The following is an 18,618-nucleotide window of genomic DNA, read 5'->3' as shown; positions in this document are numbered from 1 at the left end:
ATATATATATATATATATATATATATATATATATATATATATATATATATATATATATATATATGAACACAAAAACTTAACAGAATATTTATTTAGGAAATTAAAAATCTTGCTGTCTTCCTCGTCAGAACCCTAGATGGGGTCAGCTGGCACAACAAAACTGACTTCTATCCATAGAATTGTTGAGTAGACAGCTGCGAAAAACAAGGTTTCTGAGTCAGTATCAAGCCCATGTTGATTTGTTTGTGAAAGAAAAGTGCAGATCTACTGAAAACATATAATATTCACATAAATAGTAAATTTATAATAAGAACTGAAAAAAATAGCATTAAGTACTGGTGGTACCACCTATTTTAGCAGAAATAATAAACACCAATCTATTGGTACTAAAACCAAAATTACAAATTTTTCACTGTTTATTTCTTGATCATTTCAATAAATGGTTTAAGTTTGACACTGGATTACTGCATCATGGTATACAAGCCTTTGCAATATTCAGTGGACAAAAAACAGGCATAAAAACAGCCAAACTATCACTTGCCTTACTTTTACCTGAACCGGGCGTATGTCTAAAAATGGACATTCTGTTGTGTTACCACAAACGGGCGTATGATCAAATATGATCACACCATTTTTTTTACCACATCGTTCACTAATTTCTAGAAATCAAACGCAAACAACGTCTATATCACCATATAACACATTATTTTATTAAAACAAAAATAACGGTTATATTTAGGCTTATTTAAGCAAAAATAATAATTATTTATTTTATTACATACTGCTTCAAAACAATATTTTATTTCATTTTATTTTATTTTATTTAAGCAAAAATAATGGTTACAGTTAGGCTCTTGTAAGTTGGAGCCCATTGTTAAAATCATACTAATTTAAAATAACAGTTATTTTTATTAATAGTTATAGTAAGGCTTACTGACCTTCCCTGTGCAGATTTATATCCACTTTTTTTGCTCATTTTTATTATTATTTATTTATTTTTACTGAGAAATGAGACTAAATTATCTTCTGTGGTAATCAACATTATTCCACAGATGCTGATGACAGAGTTAACATGTATTGAACCCAGAACATCTTTTTAACATCTCATCAGTTCTTCTCTCATACTCTTCTCCCTTTGTTTCTCTCCCTCTCTCTTTATTACAATTCATCAGGGACTCGCTTCTCAGACGTTGTAGGCTACATCTTTCTCTCTCTCTCTCTCTCTCTTTTCCTGGTCTCTGGGCGCATGCAGAGGTTGATGATGCACAGCCCGCTCTGATGGTAACAGCCACTTGATTGATGAGGGTCCTTTCCTAGGAATAAATAGTTAGCAGCAGTCCTGGGTTCTATTGATTTTTTTGTCTAGGTGTGTTTCTCTGTGGCCCTAAGCAGCTTTACAGAACGTACTAGGAGTGTGTGTGCGCTCGTATCGGTGTGTGAAAGCCACACCTGTCTCTCTGACAGATAACAAACGCTGCAGTTTTCCCGCTCATGTTCGGATGACATCCCGCTGAGCGGGGAGAGCCGAGGATCATGGGTAACAGCCCTCCTCTAGGACGGGAGCTGAATGCCTGATTAAAGACCTCACTGCAGTAGAGGCAGAGGGGCAGAGAGGCGGCTCTCGCACCGCAATCATCATCATCATCGTTGCAGGGGGGGTCCGGAGAGCGAGGACGGGTGATAATCTGTGTGGAGAGAGGGAGAGTTGAATGAAGGTGGTTAGTATCGATCAGAGCTCAGGTGATTGATCTTAAGGCTCTGATACCACCTTCGCTGCCGCCCGTGATCTGCAGGGAGGGGATGCCTCATATTCCCACAGCTCTATCCATCTTTCAGCTCTTGCCTCTATCTCATTCCTCTCTCGTCTCTCCTTCTGCTTCCTTACTTATTTCACTCTCTCATCATCCTGATTTCAGTAGGGATTGCGAAGGATACAAAAACTATATGAAAAAGTTTTCCTTAAAGGGATAGTTAACCAAAAATGAAAATTACCCCATGATTTACTCACCCTCAAGCCATCCTAGGTGTATAAGACTTTCTTCTTTCAGACAAATACAATCAGAGTTTAATCAAAATTATCCTGGCTCTTCCAAGCTTTATAAAGGCAGAGGATGGCTGCTATTCAATAGTCCAATAGAAGTCCAATAATTTAATATAACTCAGATGGTATTTGTCTGAAAGAAGAAAGTCTTATACACCTAGGATTTTGACTATAACTCGCAATTGTGAGATATAAACTCCAAATTCTGAGAAAAAATTTCAACTCGTTTTTAACTTTTGTTTATAACTCGCAATTGTGCTTATGTCACGCAATTTTAACTCCATTTCTACGAATTTCAAGTTTATTTCTCACAATTCTGACTTTATAATTCGCAAGTTTATATCTCACATTTCTGAGGAAATAGTCAAAGTGTGTATCATGCAATTCTGAGGAAAAAAAAGTCAGAATTGTCAGATTAAAAACTTGCAATTCAGATTTTTCTCGCAAATGCAAGTTTATATCTCGCAATTCTGACTGTTTTTTCGTAATTCTGACTTTTCGCAGAATTGTGAGATATAAACTCCAATTCTGAGTAGAAAAAAGACTGATATGTTCTCAGAATTGCGAGTTTATATCTCACAATTCTGACCGAATACCTCACAATTGAAAGATATAAATTCAAAATTCTGAAAACAAAAAGTCAGAATTGTAAGTTCATATCTCGCAATTTTGACTTTATTTCTCAGAATTGTGACTTTATTTAGTAGAATTGTGACTTTGTCTCAATTCTGACTTTATAACATTCGCAACTGCGAGTTTATATCATGCAGTTCTGTGAAAAAAGTCAGAATTGTCAGATAAAAACTTGCAATTTTTCTCACAAATGTGAGTTTATATTTCGCAATTCTGACTTTATTTCTTAGAATTGTAAGTTTGTCTCAATTTTGACTTTATAACTCGCAATTATGTGGTTATATCACACAATTCGGAGGAAAAAAAGTCAGTATTGTGAGTTTATAACTCACAATTGAATTTATATCACACAATTCTGACTTTATTTCTGAGAATTTCGAGTTTATATCTCACTATTCTGACTTTATAACTCACAATTGCGAGTTTATATCCTACAGTTCAGAGAAAAGACGTCAAAATTGCGAGTTTGTATCACGCAATTCTGAGTTAAAAAATCAAAATAGCCTAAAAATTTTATTCTGTGGCCATGAAACTTTAATGTGACACAATCACAACCAATTTGAAGATATTTGATAGTTAATATGCTGTAATTTGGAGCATGATTTTGGATTCGTGGGGCTACCCAGCACAACCCAAGAAATAGAAACCAAGCAATAAACAATGTCTAAGTTAATTAGAACAAAACCCTTATCACAGCACAGATTTAATTCAATTTGTCCATTTTTTACTTCTTAGGTGGACCTGCACTTCCTGAAGGTCCTGACGGGCATCGCCACCCAGGGTGCAGTTTCCAAAGAGACACACAAGTCCTACTACGTCACCTCTTTCAAGCTGGAGGTCAGCACTAATGGAGAAGACTGGATGATCTACCGCTACGGGAAAAATCACAAGGTATGAGCATGTGGGAACGGAATAAAGGAGTCAGTTGTTCTCTGGTTTCCTGTACTGGTTTAAGAGAAGTGTGAAGTAATGTCACGCTCTGTGCGTGTGAGAAAAAATACTTATATCTGCAGTTTCTGTGGAGGGTTAGATGAAATGCTTGTTCTCTAATCTTGACTACTAAGACTGGTATCGAAATTCATGCTGATCGAAGATGCTCTTTTTGGATGCATATTTAGGGCTAGTCTAATGGGAGGCAGGACTCCGTTATTAGAAACCAAGTGAACAGACTTGAGTGAAAGCAAAATGGAGGGAGGTCAGAGAAAGGCGAGAGTTGAAAGGCCTGTGTAAAACTAATCGTCCCGTGTGGTACATGCCTCTAATCTTCATTTATTAACAAATCCCTTGGAAATCCTGTATGGAGTTGATTGCTTGACAGGGGAACATGTGAAAGCTCTGATGTTAGCGTGATGATTTTGGAAGAAGCTGAAAAATAACTGAGAATAACCTGCCGGATACGACCTCGGCCACCACCAACTGTCATTTGGGTCTTTAGCCCCGGACCCCCTGCTGGAATAGCCTCTGGCTTTAATCTTCCAGAAAATCTCCGCGCTCAGTCCTCCCTTAATGTGCTCGGTGTTTTTACGGCTTTGGTTTCAGTTCAGCTAAGCTTTGTTAAGAAGTCTGGCTGCGTCGGAATGGGAGATTCGCGCCTTATGGGAGGCGTGACCGGTCAGTGTCCATTTAGAAATGCTACTATTAAGTAATGTGCTGTCTGTTCGTATGCCTGGAAGGAATATGTTTCAGTGTTGGCAGCTATCTAGCAAGATGCTTCAGTCCTGCAGACAAAATGCATTCAGTCATGGCTTTTTTAATATCACCCATGTAGATTAACAGGAAATGAAATGTAAATTCGCAATACTGTAAACGGTTTTGTATGTGAGCATCATGTAAACGGACTCTGAGTCAGGCAGGTTATTATTTTTCAAGGCTGTGTGGTGATGGTTTGGGATGATAGCGTAGCACCACATCAGACTCTCATCGGTCTTAAATGATGATGGTGGAGGTGTGTGTGTCCCTGGTCCAGAGGACATTGACAGATTGTGTGTGTTTACGGACAAACAGGAAGCGCTGCTGAGGAGATCACTGTAGGCTGGTGGCTGATAGTCTCATTGTAAATGTGTGCGGTGTAAGTGTGATATCCAGCAGAGCTGGGCTTAATTTCTTCTCAAACTGCCTCAGCTGCTGTGGCGGGTTTTTAGTTCACTACTAGATTACCTGCAGCACACTCATTCAGTCACTGCTAAATCAGATCTGATAAGATCACACACACACAGCTGTGCTCCAAAACCTTCCTGTGTGCTGCTTATATAGGAAACTACAGTATAAGGCAGCATCCTAACTGGAAACTGATTTGGAACACTCTACAGAGCAAAAATATTTACAATTAATTTATATTAAAAAATAATTTAAAGATTCAAACAGACTTTTCACTTTGCTAACTACTGATACATTCTTTAGCATAAACATATGCCATTTTTAGCTTAAACCATTTGTCAAAGATTTTTTTAAGAATTTTTTTTATTAAATTAAATTGATCAAATTACTAATGCATTAATGCATTTCGATTCTATATCAAATAAATACTGTTTTTTTTAACTTTCTATTGATCAAAGAATCCCGAAAAGAATTGTATCTTGGTTTTCATGAAAAATATTAAAGGGATAGTTCACCCAAAAATGAAAATTCTGTCATTAATTACTCACCCTCATGTTGCTCCAAACCTTTAAGACCTTTGTTCATCTTCAGAACACAAATGAAGATATTTTTTGATGAAATCCAAGAGCTTTCTGAACCTGCATAGACAGCAACGCAACTGATACGTTCAAGGCCCAGAAAGGTACTCTCTTTAAAATAAAGGTACTTCATGATGCCATAGAAGAGCCTTTTTTGTCTAAATGGTTCCATAAAGAACCACATCTGAAGAAATAGTCCTTGTGACATTAGGTTCAACCGTAATTTTATGAATCTACGAGAATACTTTTTGCGCGCAAACAATTTCTTCTCTTCCAGGCGGTGTTGCCGCGGATTGTTTTTCATGTCCACGGGTTGAAGCGACCCCAATAACATAATATTTAGCCCCTAAAATGCTACTTTTACCAGTGGAACCCTGCCAAAAAAACGTTTATTTTACCCCTTCTGTGATTCAGTGATTTTTAATGGGGGCCCTCCCTCAAAACGCGATTGGGCTACTTTTGAGTAGCAATTGGCCAGGTTTTGTGTGTGTGTGTGTGGTGCTGCTATATTTCAAATATTTCAATATTGTAATAATATCTCACAATTTTTCATTTGTTTACTGCATTTTGGATCAAATAAATGCAGCAAAAAAGAGACTTTTGTGAAGAATCTAAAGTTGGTTCCAAAAAAAGGAACTTATTTATGCCAGTTTATTCCTGCTGAAACAGCCTTTTTAATTGGGAGGTCAGTTGCTTTAAAATACTGTTTAGCTGTTTTGGAACAGAACTACAAACTCCTTCCTTTTTACTGGAAACTCAGCACACAGAAACACATGCATACACAGCCAATCCCACAACTGTGTCGTTTCCACACTCCCTACTGAGACTGTATGTGATAAAGCCATCAAAGTAATGACAGAACAATTTATGCCATTTTCACAAACATACTGCTTCAAATTGCAAGGAGGTCAAAAGGTCTCAGTTCCATTTCCACTGGTGGGGAAAATGAGTGGGTCCCCTATGTAAGGTCCCACACCTGCTCTTAAGGTCAATGTGAGCGTTTAAAGCGGCCTTGTCATTGACAGAGATCATTATGAAGGTCTGGTAAATTCCTTGCTTGTTTAACAATACCATCAAGGGGGTTTATATAGAGAGAAGGAGCATATGGTATGTGTGTTAACGTGTAAAATCCTGAGGCGAAGCAACGCAAAGCCCTGTCATGGGAGATGACATCAGCTCGGACTTCAAAACAGCAGCCTGACGGATCCGTCCATCTCTGTGCATTCCTCCGCTTCACATGGAGAGCGCGTGGATAATGGAAGACCGCTGCCAGATCCCGGGAGGACTCCTCTGTTCTTTGGGAGTGTACCGCTGAGGCTTTAACCTTTAGTTATGTCATATACTAGAGAATAGATGCTCTTTGAGTGGAGTCGTCTGCGTAAAGCACAGCCAGAGTGTGTGACGGTGGAACGCTTCACACATACTCAAAAATACACAGATACCTGTCTTTAGTGGGGTCGTGCAAATGTGGTTTTCATTCACTGTGACAAATGGTGGTTTTAGAGGAAACATTTGCACCTCTGAGGGTCATAAAACATATCGTCTGGTCTTCCAATTACTGTGTACGGATCACAAGTTGACTTACAGCGGCACTGTGTCATTTTTATACTGCTAGTTTGACCAAAATAGAAACAGAACTGCAAAAATTATGCATGTTTGAGAAACTTGTTTGGAAACACTCCCACATCTGCTAGTTTCCTTAAAACGACAGTAAGATTTTTCCATTGGCTTATTGGAGAAAACAAGCTCTGTGAGCAACAAAGGTTTGTGATACTTACAGATTTTGTTTATCAAGATAATGCAATCACCAGAAGTAAAAAGCAAACAGAGTATTAACAAAACTAGAGTCGATAGAGCTGCTAAAGTTAATAGGTGGTAAAGATATGTACGAACAGTATTAATTAAGATAGTAGCCTTATATTTCACCTACCTGACCGGAAATTATAAGAACAAACATGAATGGTGTCAAGATTCTTGCCCTGGAAATCCTAGTTTAGTTTGGCAAACCATAAACGCCTTTTGTTCCTCAGACAGTTTTTTCCACTCTTCTCCTTGATTTTTTGTAACTTTTGGCAGTCTATAGTACTTCAAATATTTTCTCCCTGTCCGACCCATTAGTACAGCCCAAAACATGACAATAACTGATCGTTTTGAGCAGCGAAAATCGTTTGGTTAAGTGGCATTGTTTGCGTTCAGTGCTGCCAATATGGCCGATTGATAAACACAATGAAGCTGTGAATATGGACTAGTGAGTCCATATTCCTATTCATTATGATGACATTTAATGTCCTCAACAACCTCTGTAGTTGCATTTAGCCACTTGTTACCAACCCCCTTTTTCAAGACATATCAAAGGTTAAAAAATTATGAGTGAGGTATTACTGATGTATTTTCAATCTTAACTATGAGCATGTAAGCCTTGTTTCAGCCCATAAAAAAGAACAATGACAGAATGATAAAACCTAAACATTTGATCTGACAAAAAAGGAATTATTCTACAAGTTGCTTACTTATTTGTGTGGATTAAACTGGGATAAGAGAAACGTTGTAAGAGAAATTTCCAGTATTTTTTCAGAAACACACTAGGAAGGTAAAGCAAGGAGGGAGGGCTTCCACATTCCAATCACTCCAACTCAATCTGACGTGCAGACTGGGAATTAAGAGAAAAGCAGGAGCCAAGTCAACATTTTTCACTTTTTTTTCTCCTCAGAACAGGATTTAGTCTGTCAGCCATTGTAATCCAAAAGATGAGCTTCCCCACTAAATGAGCTTTATAGAGGGAGTTTTACAACATGTAGAATCACACTCTTGAAGTTTAAGTTAAGCTTAAAATTTGTGAAAGTTTGTAGTAGAATTTAAAATTCATGACACATCACAAGCCCTACTAAACAATAAACACCTGCCTCTTGTCATATGGCAATCAGCGAATGGCAGCAGCACACCAAATTTGGCCACAGTGTTCAGGTATCTGAGCCCCTCATTGCTGTGCCACTTGCAGACTATCAGTCAAAACCATCCTTGACAGCAAAGCATACAGCCAAAGGCCGCCAGGGGCCCAAAGCCAACACACAGCCTCCAAACTGATGAAGGAAAAACTGCCATATGAAGTTATACTTCATCTAAAGCTCTTCTGAACTTTCTAATTCTTCCATAATTATTCCACATGCAGTTTTTATGACCTCGTATTAATCGAGAGACTACAAGGAATATTTGTACTTATAAAATAATTTGTCACAGAACTATTTCTGTCTGTCTCTCTCCGTGTTTCTCCTCCTCTGAGGCTGAGCCTGCATTGGACTGCAGCCAACTGGAGAGCAACTGCTCTGTCAACATCTTCATCTGGGCCGTGGAGGTGTGGGAGAGAGCAGAAGAAGGGCAGAGAGAGAGAGAGAGAGTAATGACTCGAGCAGAGCTGTGAACGCTGACCACATTTCCCAGCGGCCCCATCAGTCTGAGGAAAAAAATGTGTGGCGGCGAGCCAATGCAAAGCAGAGAGGGATGGAGGGAACGAATGACAAAAAGACAGACAGGCAGAAAGACGGACGGAGCAGGGAACGCAGCACCTTTTTCATCTCCCATGACCCTGTTCTGGCCATGTGTTTCCTTGTTTCCGTAACCCGGCCTGAACATTCAGGCATTGTGGGAGAGAGTGTCCACTTTTACGTGACCACAGATTCTCTCTTCTCTCTGTTTATTATATCAGCAGTGACAACATCTCACAGGAGGCGCATGTGTATGTGTCCTCACACTTTTAACCTCACAGAGAGTTTGCTTTGGGGGGTTATTATTATTTAAGTAGCCTGCCCTAGTGCCAGACATTTGAATAATTCAGACTCATTTTTTGGGGACTCCTCACTAGGAAGCTGCCCTGTTGGCCATCACCGAGGAGCCATTTCATCTCATGAATATTCTCTCACACATACACATTTTCCTGTGCTGATGAATTTCCAAGGAGTTCGTTCAATATAACTACTCCTGGACTGTCAGACGTGATTTTTCAATAATTCATATAACAGTTAATCTACATCCGCCCTCATTGATCTGTCTGTGTGTGTGTGTCTAGACAGACCAGCAGCACTGCGGCCGTTTGTGCTGTCAACAAATTTCTGTTTTTCCACCGATATCTGGTGCAGGTCTTTTTGCATATATATAAACAAAAACATACATGAGATCTTGCATGACTTGCATCTAAACATTTTTTAACTTTACCGTTTTTATGACTTTCTTGTTATTGTTTGGTGTCAGACTTGGTGCTCAAAAAGAAAAAAATCATGGCCACCAGTTGCATGTGAGATGTAAGAGTATTCATTATACTCTCACAGCCTGTTTTATTTATCAATGAGTTGTATACAAAGCTAAATGCTCTTAAACTTTGGCTAAATATCCGTGCGACTCACTGAACTTGAGTGAACATGATTAATAGTGCTGAGGGTTTTTTTTTTTTTTTCATTTCAAGACAGTTAAGGTATGTTGAAAAACTCCCACCTCATTTTCTCCCTCAACTTCAAAATCGCTGCTTTCCCATTTTTGTGAAGGGTGTTTTATCTTTTTTGCATGTTCCCTGTGCAAACACTGGGTTGGTACTTCTGCAGCAATGTAGGATGATTTTGAAGTGATTTTTGAAGTTAAGGGAGAAAATAAGATGGGAGTTTTTCAACATACCCTAACTGTCTTGAACCGGAAAAAAAAAACAGAGTTCAGGCAGAGCAAGACAAGACAAGCATTTGAGGTTAAAAAGTAGATCAATTATAAAAAAAAATAATAATAAAAAAAATGTTTAGATAAGATCCTTCATCCTTGGCTGAGATCATTTACAACTGCATTTGGGATCCTTTGAAGCCACATTTAAACTGCATTTTGGAAGATGAAACTCAAGGCATCATAGAAATCCATTATATGGAGAAAAATCCATATATAGAAATGTTTTCATCAAAATGACTAAAGAAAGAAAGAAATGAACATCTTAGATAACAAGGGGGTGAGAACATTATCTGTACATTTTTGTTCTGGAAGTGAACTTCTCCTTTACACGGATAATTCACCCAAATATGAACATTTTGTCATTAATTACTGACCCTCATGTCGTTCCAAACCTGTAAGACCTTCGTTTATCTTCTGAACACAAATTAAGATATTTTTGATGAAATCTGAGAGCTTTCTGACCGTGCATAGACAGCAACGTAACTGAAACATTCAAGGCCCTGAAAGGTAGTAAGAACATTGTTACGATTGTCCATGTGACATCAGTGGTTCAAGCGTAATTTTATTAAGCTGTGAGACTCTGCATAAAACCATAGCAGTTTTTTCCACAAGAATCTAAAAACATATGTTTGTATCTAACACCAGATACACTCAGTCCCCCAGTCAAACACAAAACATCATCACCTGAGACAGACAACACATACCTGATCCCCCCACAGACAGCATGCTGGGAAACACTAGCAGCCACGCCTGAGGAAACGTGATATAAGTAACGTACGCAAATGCATGATTCATGATCGTAATTTAGCATAAACCTTCCGATGACGGCTCTGTCCATTTGTTATGTCTCTGGCTACGGGCACACGCAGAGAGTGCATCAATCAAAGATTACGCCTAGACTGCATACTGAGAGAGAAACAACGAAAAACCGACAGTGTGAGGGCAAAAAAAAGGCGGGAATGGGTGCGAGGGTGGCCTTGTATCAGTAGACAGCAGGGTTGACAGCAGTTCTCCTGTTTCGGTGTGTGGGAGTCTGTCATTACCAGCACCTGTGTGTCTGTCAACACAACACCAGTCAGGGGCCATTGTAGCTCAGGGATGCAAAGAAAACATTAGCAGGTGTTCGAATCTGTGGGAAAGAGAGAAGGAAACAATAAAGGTATGGTTTCATATCGCTAATATATGTTTGGCTAGAAGCAGTTTTTGACTCCGCCTCTGCCTCCTCTATAGATTGACTGCTGCTGTCAGAGTCTGGGACTTTGTCATTTCTGTCATTCCTCTCACTTCCCCTTTCCTTGTGTCTTAGAGGGCCAGTGGGAAATCACCGTTCTTCAGCTTCATCTCAGCCAGCTCCCTAACGTCCTCACAGTAATTGGACTTTACAATCCTGTTATGCCTTTTAGTTTTTTCCATGCTTTTTGATCATTTTGGCATCTTCATGGTTAACACGCTCCGCTTTGTGCTTGGAAATTCGTCCGTAATGACCAATGGGCCTTCTGTCCCAAATCCCATGTGATATACATCTGTTCATCTGTTATGAGGGTCTTATGGCTCCTAGTTTCCTGCTGGTTTGGATTAAACAACTTGGCCAATCAGAAGCCAGGAAAAGGAGACGCCCAGTTCACGGGCAACAGTGAATAAAAACATTCGTACCTTTTTTTTATTAATATTTCGCAATTTCTCATGATAAACTGAGGTGATATAGTAGGTGGTTGATAATGTGACATTTGACAAGTCAAATGAAATAATCATATTTATCATATAACCATTGACTTAGCTATATATCAACCACATTTTCTTCCTTTGATGCAAGTCTAAGGGTTATATTTGAGTTTCAAAAGTAATAGCACACCTCTGAAATTAAATAGAAACTATAATGTTGCCTTGCCAACTAAGTGAAATGTGTTAAAAATAATGAAAAATAAGTTGAAGAGCCAAGTAACATTTGATAAATTAGTAATTAAAGCTAAATAGAAAGCGTGTAATAAAGAAAATATATATTTGTATATAAATCATATAAAAATAACACTGCCAAGAGTACAGTTTTGAAATATTTCACAAGCTTCTTGATGTTTTTTTTTCTTTCTCTCTTTCAGAAGTGTTGGGTGTGTGTTAGTTTATATCAGTGAATCGTGAGAAATAGGACTCTCCCACACACTAAAAAAGTGATATATTACACACTACTTGCCCCTAGTCGTCACACACACACACACACACACACACTGGTTTACATGTTTTATGGGGACATTCCATAGGCGTAATGGTTTTTATGCTGTACAAACCATATTTTCTATCGCCCTACACCTACCCTACACCTAAACCTAGCCCTCACAGGAGATTGTGCATACTTTTACTTCCTCAAAAAAACTCATTGTGCATGATTTATAAGCCTGTTTCCTCATGGGGACCTGAGAAATGTCCCCACAAGGTCAAAATTTACTGGTATTCCTATCCTTGTGGGGACATTTGGTCCCCACAACGTGATGAATACCAGGTACACACACACACACACACACACGCACACCACTTGGCTCTCACATACTGTGCTGTGTTGAAAAACTTCACAGGCAGTGAAGGGGCAAGGTCACACACTCCATCATGAGGTCATTAAACAAAAGCAGATTTCTGTGATGCATGTCTGAATCTTCCTCCTGACGACAGCTTTACACACTCCCACTTTTTCCCAAGGTTTCACTTGTCTTCTGTTTTAAGCATACCCAAAATGCTCTGTTCAGTTTCAATTTTAATTTCAAGTTGAAAAAAGATTTTTATTGGCATGATTGTTATACATATAAATATGATGAAATTTGATATCATTTATTTGAGTCTTTTCCCTATTTGCCATCTGCGCTTCATTTAGGAGATCTGCAATATTCTTACTTACTTTATTAAATTCAATATTGTGCTCATGGTTAATATTTTAGTAGTATTATAAATATTGGCACATATGAATGTTTCACACACCAAAAAATGACAGGTAGATTTGTAGTAATCCGAGTTATGATGAAACGTGTGAAAAATTGAGCAATTGCCCCAGGTCTCCTCTGCTTTTAACTAACCATATGCACAATGATTAATGACCACCGGTCCTCAGTTCATAGTTTTCTTCTTTTATTTTATGATATATTGGTGCGATTTACTAAATGTCAGAAGGTTTTTTCTTCTCGTTTTTCTAACCCGCCTTTAATCTCTCCATAAAAGCTGGCCTAGCATGGCCCTGAACCGGGCCAGCTGGCCCGGATGTCATTGGATCCTGAGATGGGTCAGGTCCTTAGGGTCCAGGCTTTGTTTCTGTGTGTGCAACGAAGCAGAACTCGCCCTCTTCTAGTCTTTCTCCTCTTTCCTACTTCCTCTCTCTCTGGAGACAAAGACACTGACAGAGGCTTGCGTCTCTGAGGAAGGAGGAGAGATGGAGATTTGCTATCAAAGCTTGTCATCTTGTCCATCCTCGCCATGCTGAGATGCAGTGGCTGAAGCACATGGCATATTTCTGTGATACCCTGGGAGCTGCCTGCTGAAATACTAATGATCCATATGACATACTGATGTAAACACCCAAAAACATGTGGTTGCATCTGATTTAATGACATTTAATCCCTGAGGGTGACAACTGCTTCTTTAGTTCAAGAGTGCTCTCTCACTGTCTCACCAGCGTCTGTGGTCTTTAACTCATTCCGGAGGAAACAGCGTTTCATGTTTGAATTTACGATGCGAACATTGGCGTCTATGTGTGTATTCAATGGTGTGTGTATTTTGACAGCGATTAAGGCTGCAATCTCACTTGACCCTAGTAAAGAAGCTCTTGCTGTGCAAGAGTTGTGCTTGTTTGTGAGGTTAGTTTGTTTTTGAATGAGTGGCCTCAGCCAAACCTCCTCCAGAATAGTTGTAAATCTCGCTCTTTTTTCTCTCCTTAGGTTTTCCATGCGAACGCAGACCCCTCAGAGGTGGTCCTGAACCGGATCCCCCAGCCTGTCTTAGCTCGGTTTGTCCGCATCCGACCTCAGACATGGAAGAATGGAATCGCGTTGCGCTTCGAACTTTATGGCTGTCAAATCACGGGTCAGTAAATCTCACACCACACATCTTTCTCCAAGTCTGCACAGAATTCAAAAAGTTTCACCAGCCCTTAAGGGAACTGATTTGTGGTTTTTTTACTTTTAGATAAAGACAAACTTTGAATGTTGGATTGTCTAATTCTGTTTTATATTTTTACACAAACTGTGTAATCAATATTCTATAAAGCTAAGTATGAATCTCGTCAAGTTGTCTCATCAAGTGTTTTTAAGCATTTTATATTTATTCCAAAATGTAACTCAAAAATGCAAACAATATATGTGACACTGGACCACAAAACCAGTCTTAAGTAGCACAGGTATATTTGTAGCAATAGCCAAAAATACATTGTATGGGTCAAAATTATTGATTTTCTTTTATGCCAAAAATCATTAGGATAATAAGTAAAGATCATGTTCCTTGAAGATATTTTGTATATTTACAACCATAAATATATCAAAACCTTATTTTTGATTAGTAATATGCATTGCTAATAACTATTATCATTTTTTGCACCCTCATATTCCAGATTTTCAAATAGGCCAAATATTGTCCTATCCTAACAAACTATACATGAATGGAAAGCTTATTTATTCAGCTTTCAGATGGTGTATAAATCTCAAATGTCGAAAAACTGACACTTATGACTGGTTTTGTGGTCCAGGGTCACATATTTTATTTGTGAGCTTATGTTCAGCTATTCTTTTTAATAGTTAACTTTTAACCATTTTTGAATTTTTTGGATCATCAATCATCAAAGCTCTGTGAATATTGGTCACAGACACAGATATTTACTTTAAATTTTCACCCAAATTACTCACTACAAACTTACAAAGATCATGTTTTAAAGTCTAATTTTGATGTGTGAGTTGTTTATTTACTTTTTTAAATTAGTTTTCCCATTAACGCCATTATATTGTTCATTCAGACTGATTCGCGAACACAGAACACACACGAACACAAGAGGCAGGATTTATCACATGAACCAATCACAGCCAAACATAACCAGTCATATCCAATCATATCGCGATGGAGGCATTGCCTCCTCTCATGTGACTTTCCCCCATTCTTTCTCAATTACCCCCCACCAAACTCAGGGCACGCTTTAGGGCCTCTGTTAAAGTTCATTGGGCTCAGGGGAGGCAAGAGAAACACATACTCCTGTTGTAATTGTACCTGCTGGTGTCGCTGTTGGACAATGTTTCTTTAGAAAAACGAGGGATTTATACACCTTTTAATGTTGTATTTTGTTGTAGTTTTGTACTATTGTACTATTTTGTACTTATTTATTATTTTGAGGAGGCACAGTATTATATCTAAACAGGTAGATATAGATTGATAATTTAAGTTCATCTCATGTGAACTTTCGTACGCAGCAGGTCTTCAGATACTTGCGCGTGACAAATATTGTTCCAGACGCCCACTGTGTCCCTGTCAAGTGAGCTCAGATGTGTATTTATCAGAGCTCTTTAGGGTCCTGATTGAGTTTGGCTATTTATGGAGATGCGGAGATAGCAGTCACCTAATTCTGTTAGCATGTCCTGCAGCAGATGAAGAAGGTGAGCTGCTTTTGCACTGATGTTATCAGAGACATCACACTCCATCATTACGCTATTAAACAGTGATTCGCTCCTATTTTTGTCGACACTGAGCAGGACAAATGCGCTTTTAGAGACGGGGTCTTTTTCAACACTGACACAAACGATGCACGGACACGCCACTGGCCTCCATATTAGACCTGCTGCAGTCCCGCGGGGGCTGTTGTCCCTTTGGGCATCCAGCCCAGAACGAGCTGCTTTCAGTGAGGCGTGTCGCTGCCCTTCCTGTCTTTCCCATGAAAGAGTGATGCTCGGCCCGTGGGATATCCGGCAGTGCCGAGCCCATAAAGATGCCCGCGAAGCCATCGATCACGTTTGTGCCGTTAGCCTCGTTCTGTGTTTTACTGCTCTTTCTGTCGGAGTGTGGGTGTACCTCTGGGGGTAATTCAACTGAGATTGTTAGGATGGGCTTGAACCAGATGCCCCAGCCTGTTTTCCTGTTCTTTTGTTCCGTGTTTAAGCCATAGGCCAAAATCAATCGTTTATTTCTGGTACCTTTTGTATTTGCGCCGGTCGAGCCAGAGAATGGCTGTTTTGGGCTGAGTGGGTTTGCTTTTAACTCTGTTGAGGTGAACCTCGAAAAGCTGGAACACGAAATTCTTCCTGTAATAAATCCTACACACAAACACCCACTCCAGGGGGGGATGTACACATAAAAAAACGCACCCACACATGCTCTGTTTATTTATTATTTACTCCTAAGGCCTCTTTCATGACATAACAACATGAAACATTGATCTCTCCAGCCTTAAAATGTCAATTCCTCTTTGGCTCACCATAACTCATCTGCTTGTCCATCCTCCACGCAGACGCTCCATGCTCTGAGATGCAGGGAATGCTCTCTGGCCTCCTACCAGACTCCCAGATCTCGGCTTCCTCCATGAGGGACATCCACGGGGCCACAGGTGCCGCCCGGCTGGTGGCCAGCCGCTCAGGGTGGTTTCCCAGTCCCACGCAGCCCGTGGCTGGTGAAGAATGGCTGCAGGTGGACCTGGGAGTCCCCAAAACTGTACGGGGTATCATCACACAAGGGGCCCGAGGGGTGGACGGCAGTACCAGTGCAGAGAATCGAGCCTTTGTGCGGAAGTATAAACTTTCCCATAGTTTGAATGGAAAAGACTGGAGCTACATCATCGATTCCAAGACCAATCTCCCAAAGGTGAGAACGATAAAGGATTTCTTTAATGCTAAAGAATAAACACAAAATATTATTATTTGTTTTTTAATTTAAAGACAAAAAATATTTCATTTATTTTATTTTAATTTAATTTGTTTCAAAACAGTTAAAGGGTTCAAGTGGTAATTGACCAATCTCCCAAATGTGAGAACGATGCAGGATTTCGTTAATGCTACTAAGAAAAATCACAAATTATTTTATTAAAAAAATATTTTATTTTATTTTATTTTATATATATATATATATATATATATATATATATATATTTTTTTTTTTTTTTCTTTTCTTTTTTTTAATTAATTTTTTTAGACTGCTTCCAAACAGTTAAAGGGTTCAAGTGGTAAAAGATCTCCCAAAGGTGAGAACTATGTAGGATTTCTTTAATGCTACTAAAAAAAATCACAAATTATTTTTTAAGACAAAATATTTGATTTAATTTGATTTGTAGACTGCTTTCAAACTGTTAAAGGGTTCAACTGGTTCAAGGTTAATTGACCAACGATGCAGGATTTCTTTAATGCTAATAAGAAGAATCACAATTTTTTAAACATTTAAGACAAAAATTATTATTTTATTTTTTGTAGACTGCTTCCAAAAAGTTAAATTGTTAAAGTGGTAATTGGCTCTACATACAGTCATGGCCAAAAGTTTTGAGAATGACACAAATATTAGTTTTCACAAAGTTTGCTGCTCAACTGCTTTTATATCTTTGTTTCAGTTGTTTCTGTGATGTACTGAAATATAATTACAAGCACTTCATACGTTTCAAAGGCTTTTATCGACAATTACATGACATTTATGCAAAGAGTCAGTATTTGCGGTGTTGGCCCTTCTTTTTCAGGACCTCTGCAATTCAACTGGCCATGCTCTCAATCAACTTCTGGGCCAAATCCTGACTGATAGCAACCCATTCTTTCATAATCACTTCTTGGAGTTTGTCAGAATTAGTGGGTTTTTGTTTGTCCACCCGCCTCTTGAGGATTGACCACAAGTTCTCAATGGGATTAAGATCTGGGGAGTTTCCAGGCCATGGACCCAAAATTTCAACGTTTTGGTCCCCGAGCCACTTAGTTATCACTTTTGCCTTATGGCACGGTGCTCCGTCGTGCTGGAAAATGCATTGTTCTTCACCAAACTGTTGTTGGATTGTTGGAAGAAGTTGCTGTTGGAGGGTGTTTTGGTACCATTCTTTATTCATGGCTGTGTTTTTGGGCAAAATTGTGAGTGAGCCCACTCCCTTGGATGAGAAGCAACCCCACACATGAATGGTCTCAGGATGCTTTACTGTTGGCATGACACAGGACTGATGGTAGCGTTCACCTTTTCTTCTCCGGACAAGCCTTTTTCCAGACGCCCCAAACAATCGGAAAGAGGCTTCATCAGAGAATATGACTTTGCCCCAGTCCTCAGCAGTCCATTCTTTTGTAGAAGATCAATCTGTCCCTGATGTTTTTTTTGGAGAGAAGTGGCTTCTTTGCTGCCCTTCTTGACACCAGGCCATCTTCCAAAAGTCTTGGCCTCACTGTGCGTCAGATGCGCTCACACCTGCCTGCTGCCATTCCTGAGCAAGCTCTGCACTGGTGGCACTCCGATCCCGCAGCTCAATCCGCTTGCTGGTCTTTCTTGGATGCCCTGAAGCCTTCTTAACAATGCAGTGGAAAGTTTTTTTTCGGGATTAAGTTAATTTCCATGACAAAGAACGACTATGCAATTCATCTGATCACTCTTCATAACATTCTG

The 18,618-nt window shown here is 39.2% G+C and overlaps 1 protein-coding gene across 2 annotated transcripts in view; it reads left to right on the top strand.

Annotated features, from left to right (window-relative positions):
• Positions 1-18,618, top strand: part of nrp2b (neuropilin 2b) — a 91,567-nt gene that overhangs the window by 43,329 nt on the left and 29,620 nt on the right. For both annotated transcript variants that reach the window (XM_073845264.1, XM_073845265.1), the window contains exons 7-9: positions 3,410-3,565; positions 13,965-14,109; positions 16,511-16,860. In XM_073845264.1, the coding sequence (XP_073701365.1) occupies positions 3,410-3,565; positions 13,965-14,109; positions 16,511-16,860 (651 nt within the window). The remainder of the gene's footprint in view (positions 1-3,409; positions 3,566-13,964; positions 14,110-16,510; positions 16,861-18,618) is intronic.

The sequence above is a fragment of the Garra rufa genome, chromosome 8 (genome assembly GCF_049309525.1).
Source record: "Garra rufa chromosome 8, GarRuf1.0, whole genome shotgun sequence".
In the NCBI taxonomy this organism is placed as follows: Eukaryota; Metazoa; Chordata; class Actinopteri; order Cypriniformes; family Cyprinidae; genus Garra; species Garra rufa.
The sequence above is the reverse complement of the archived record's forward strand: the minus strand, read 5'-3'. Positions and strand labels throughout refer to the sequence as shown.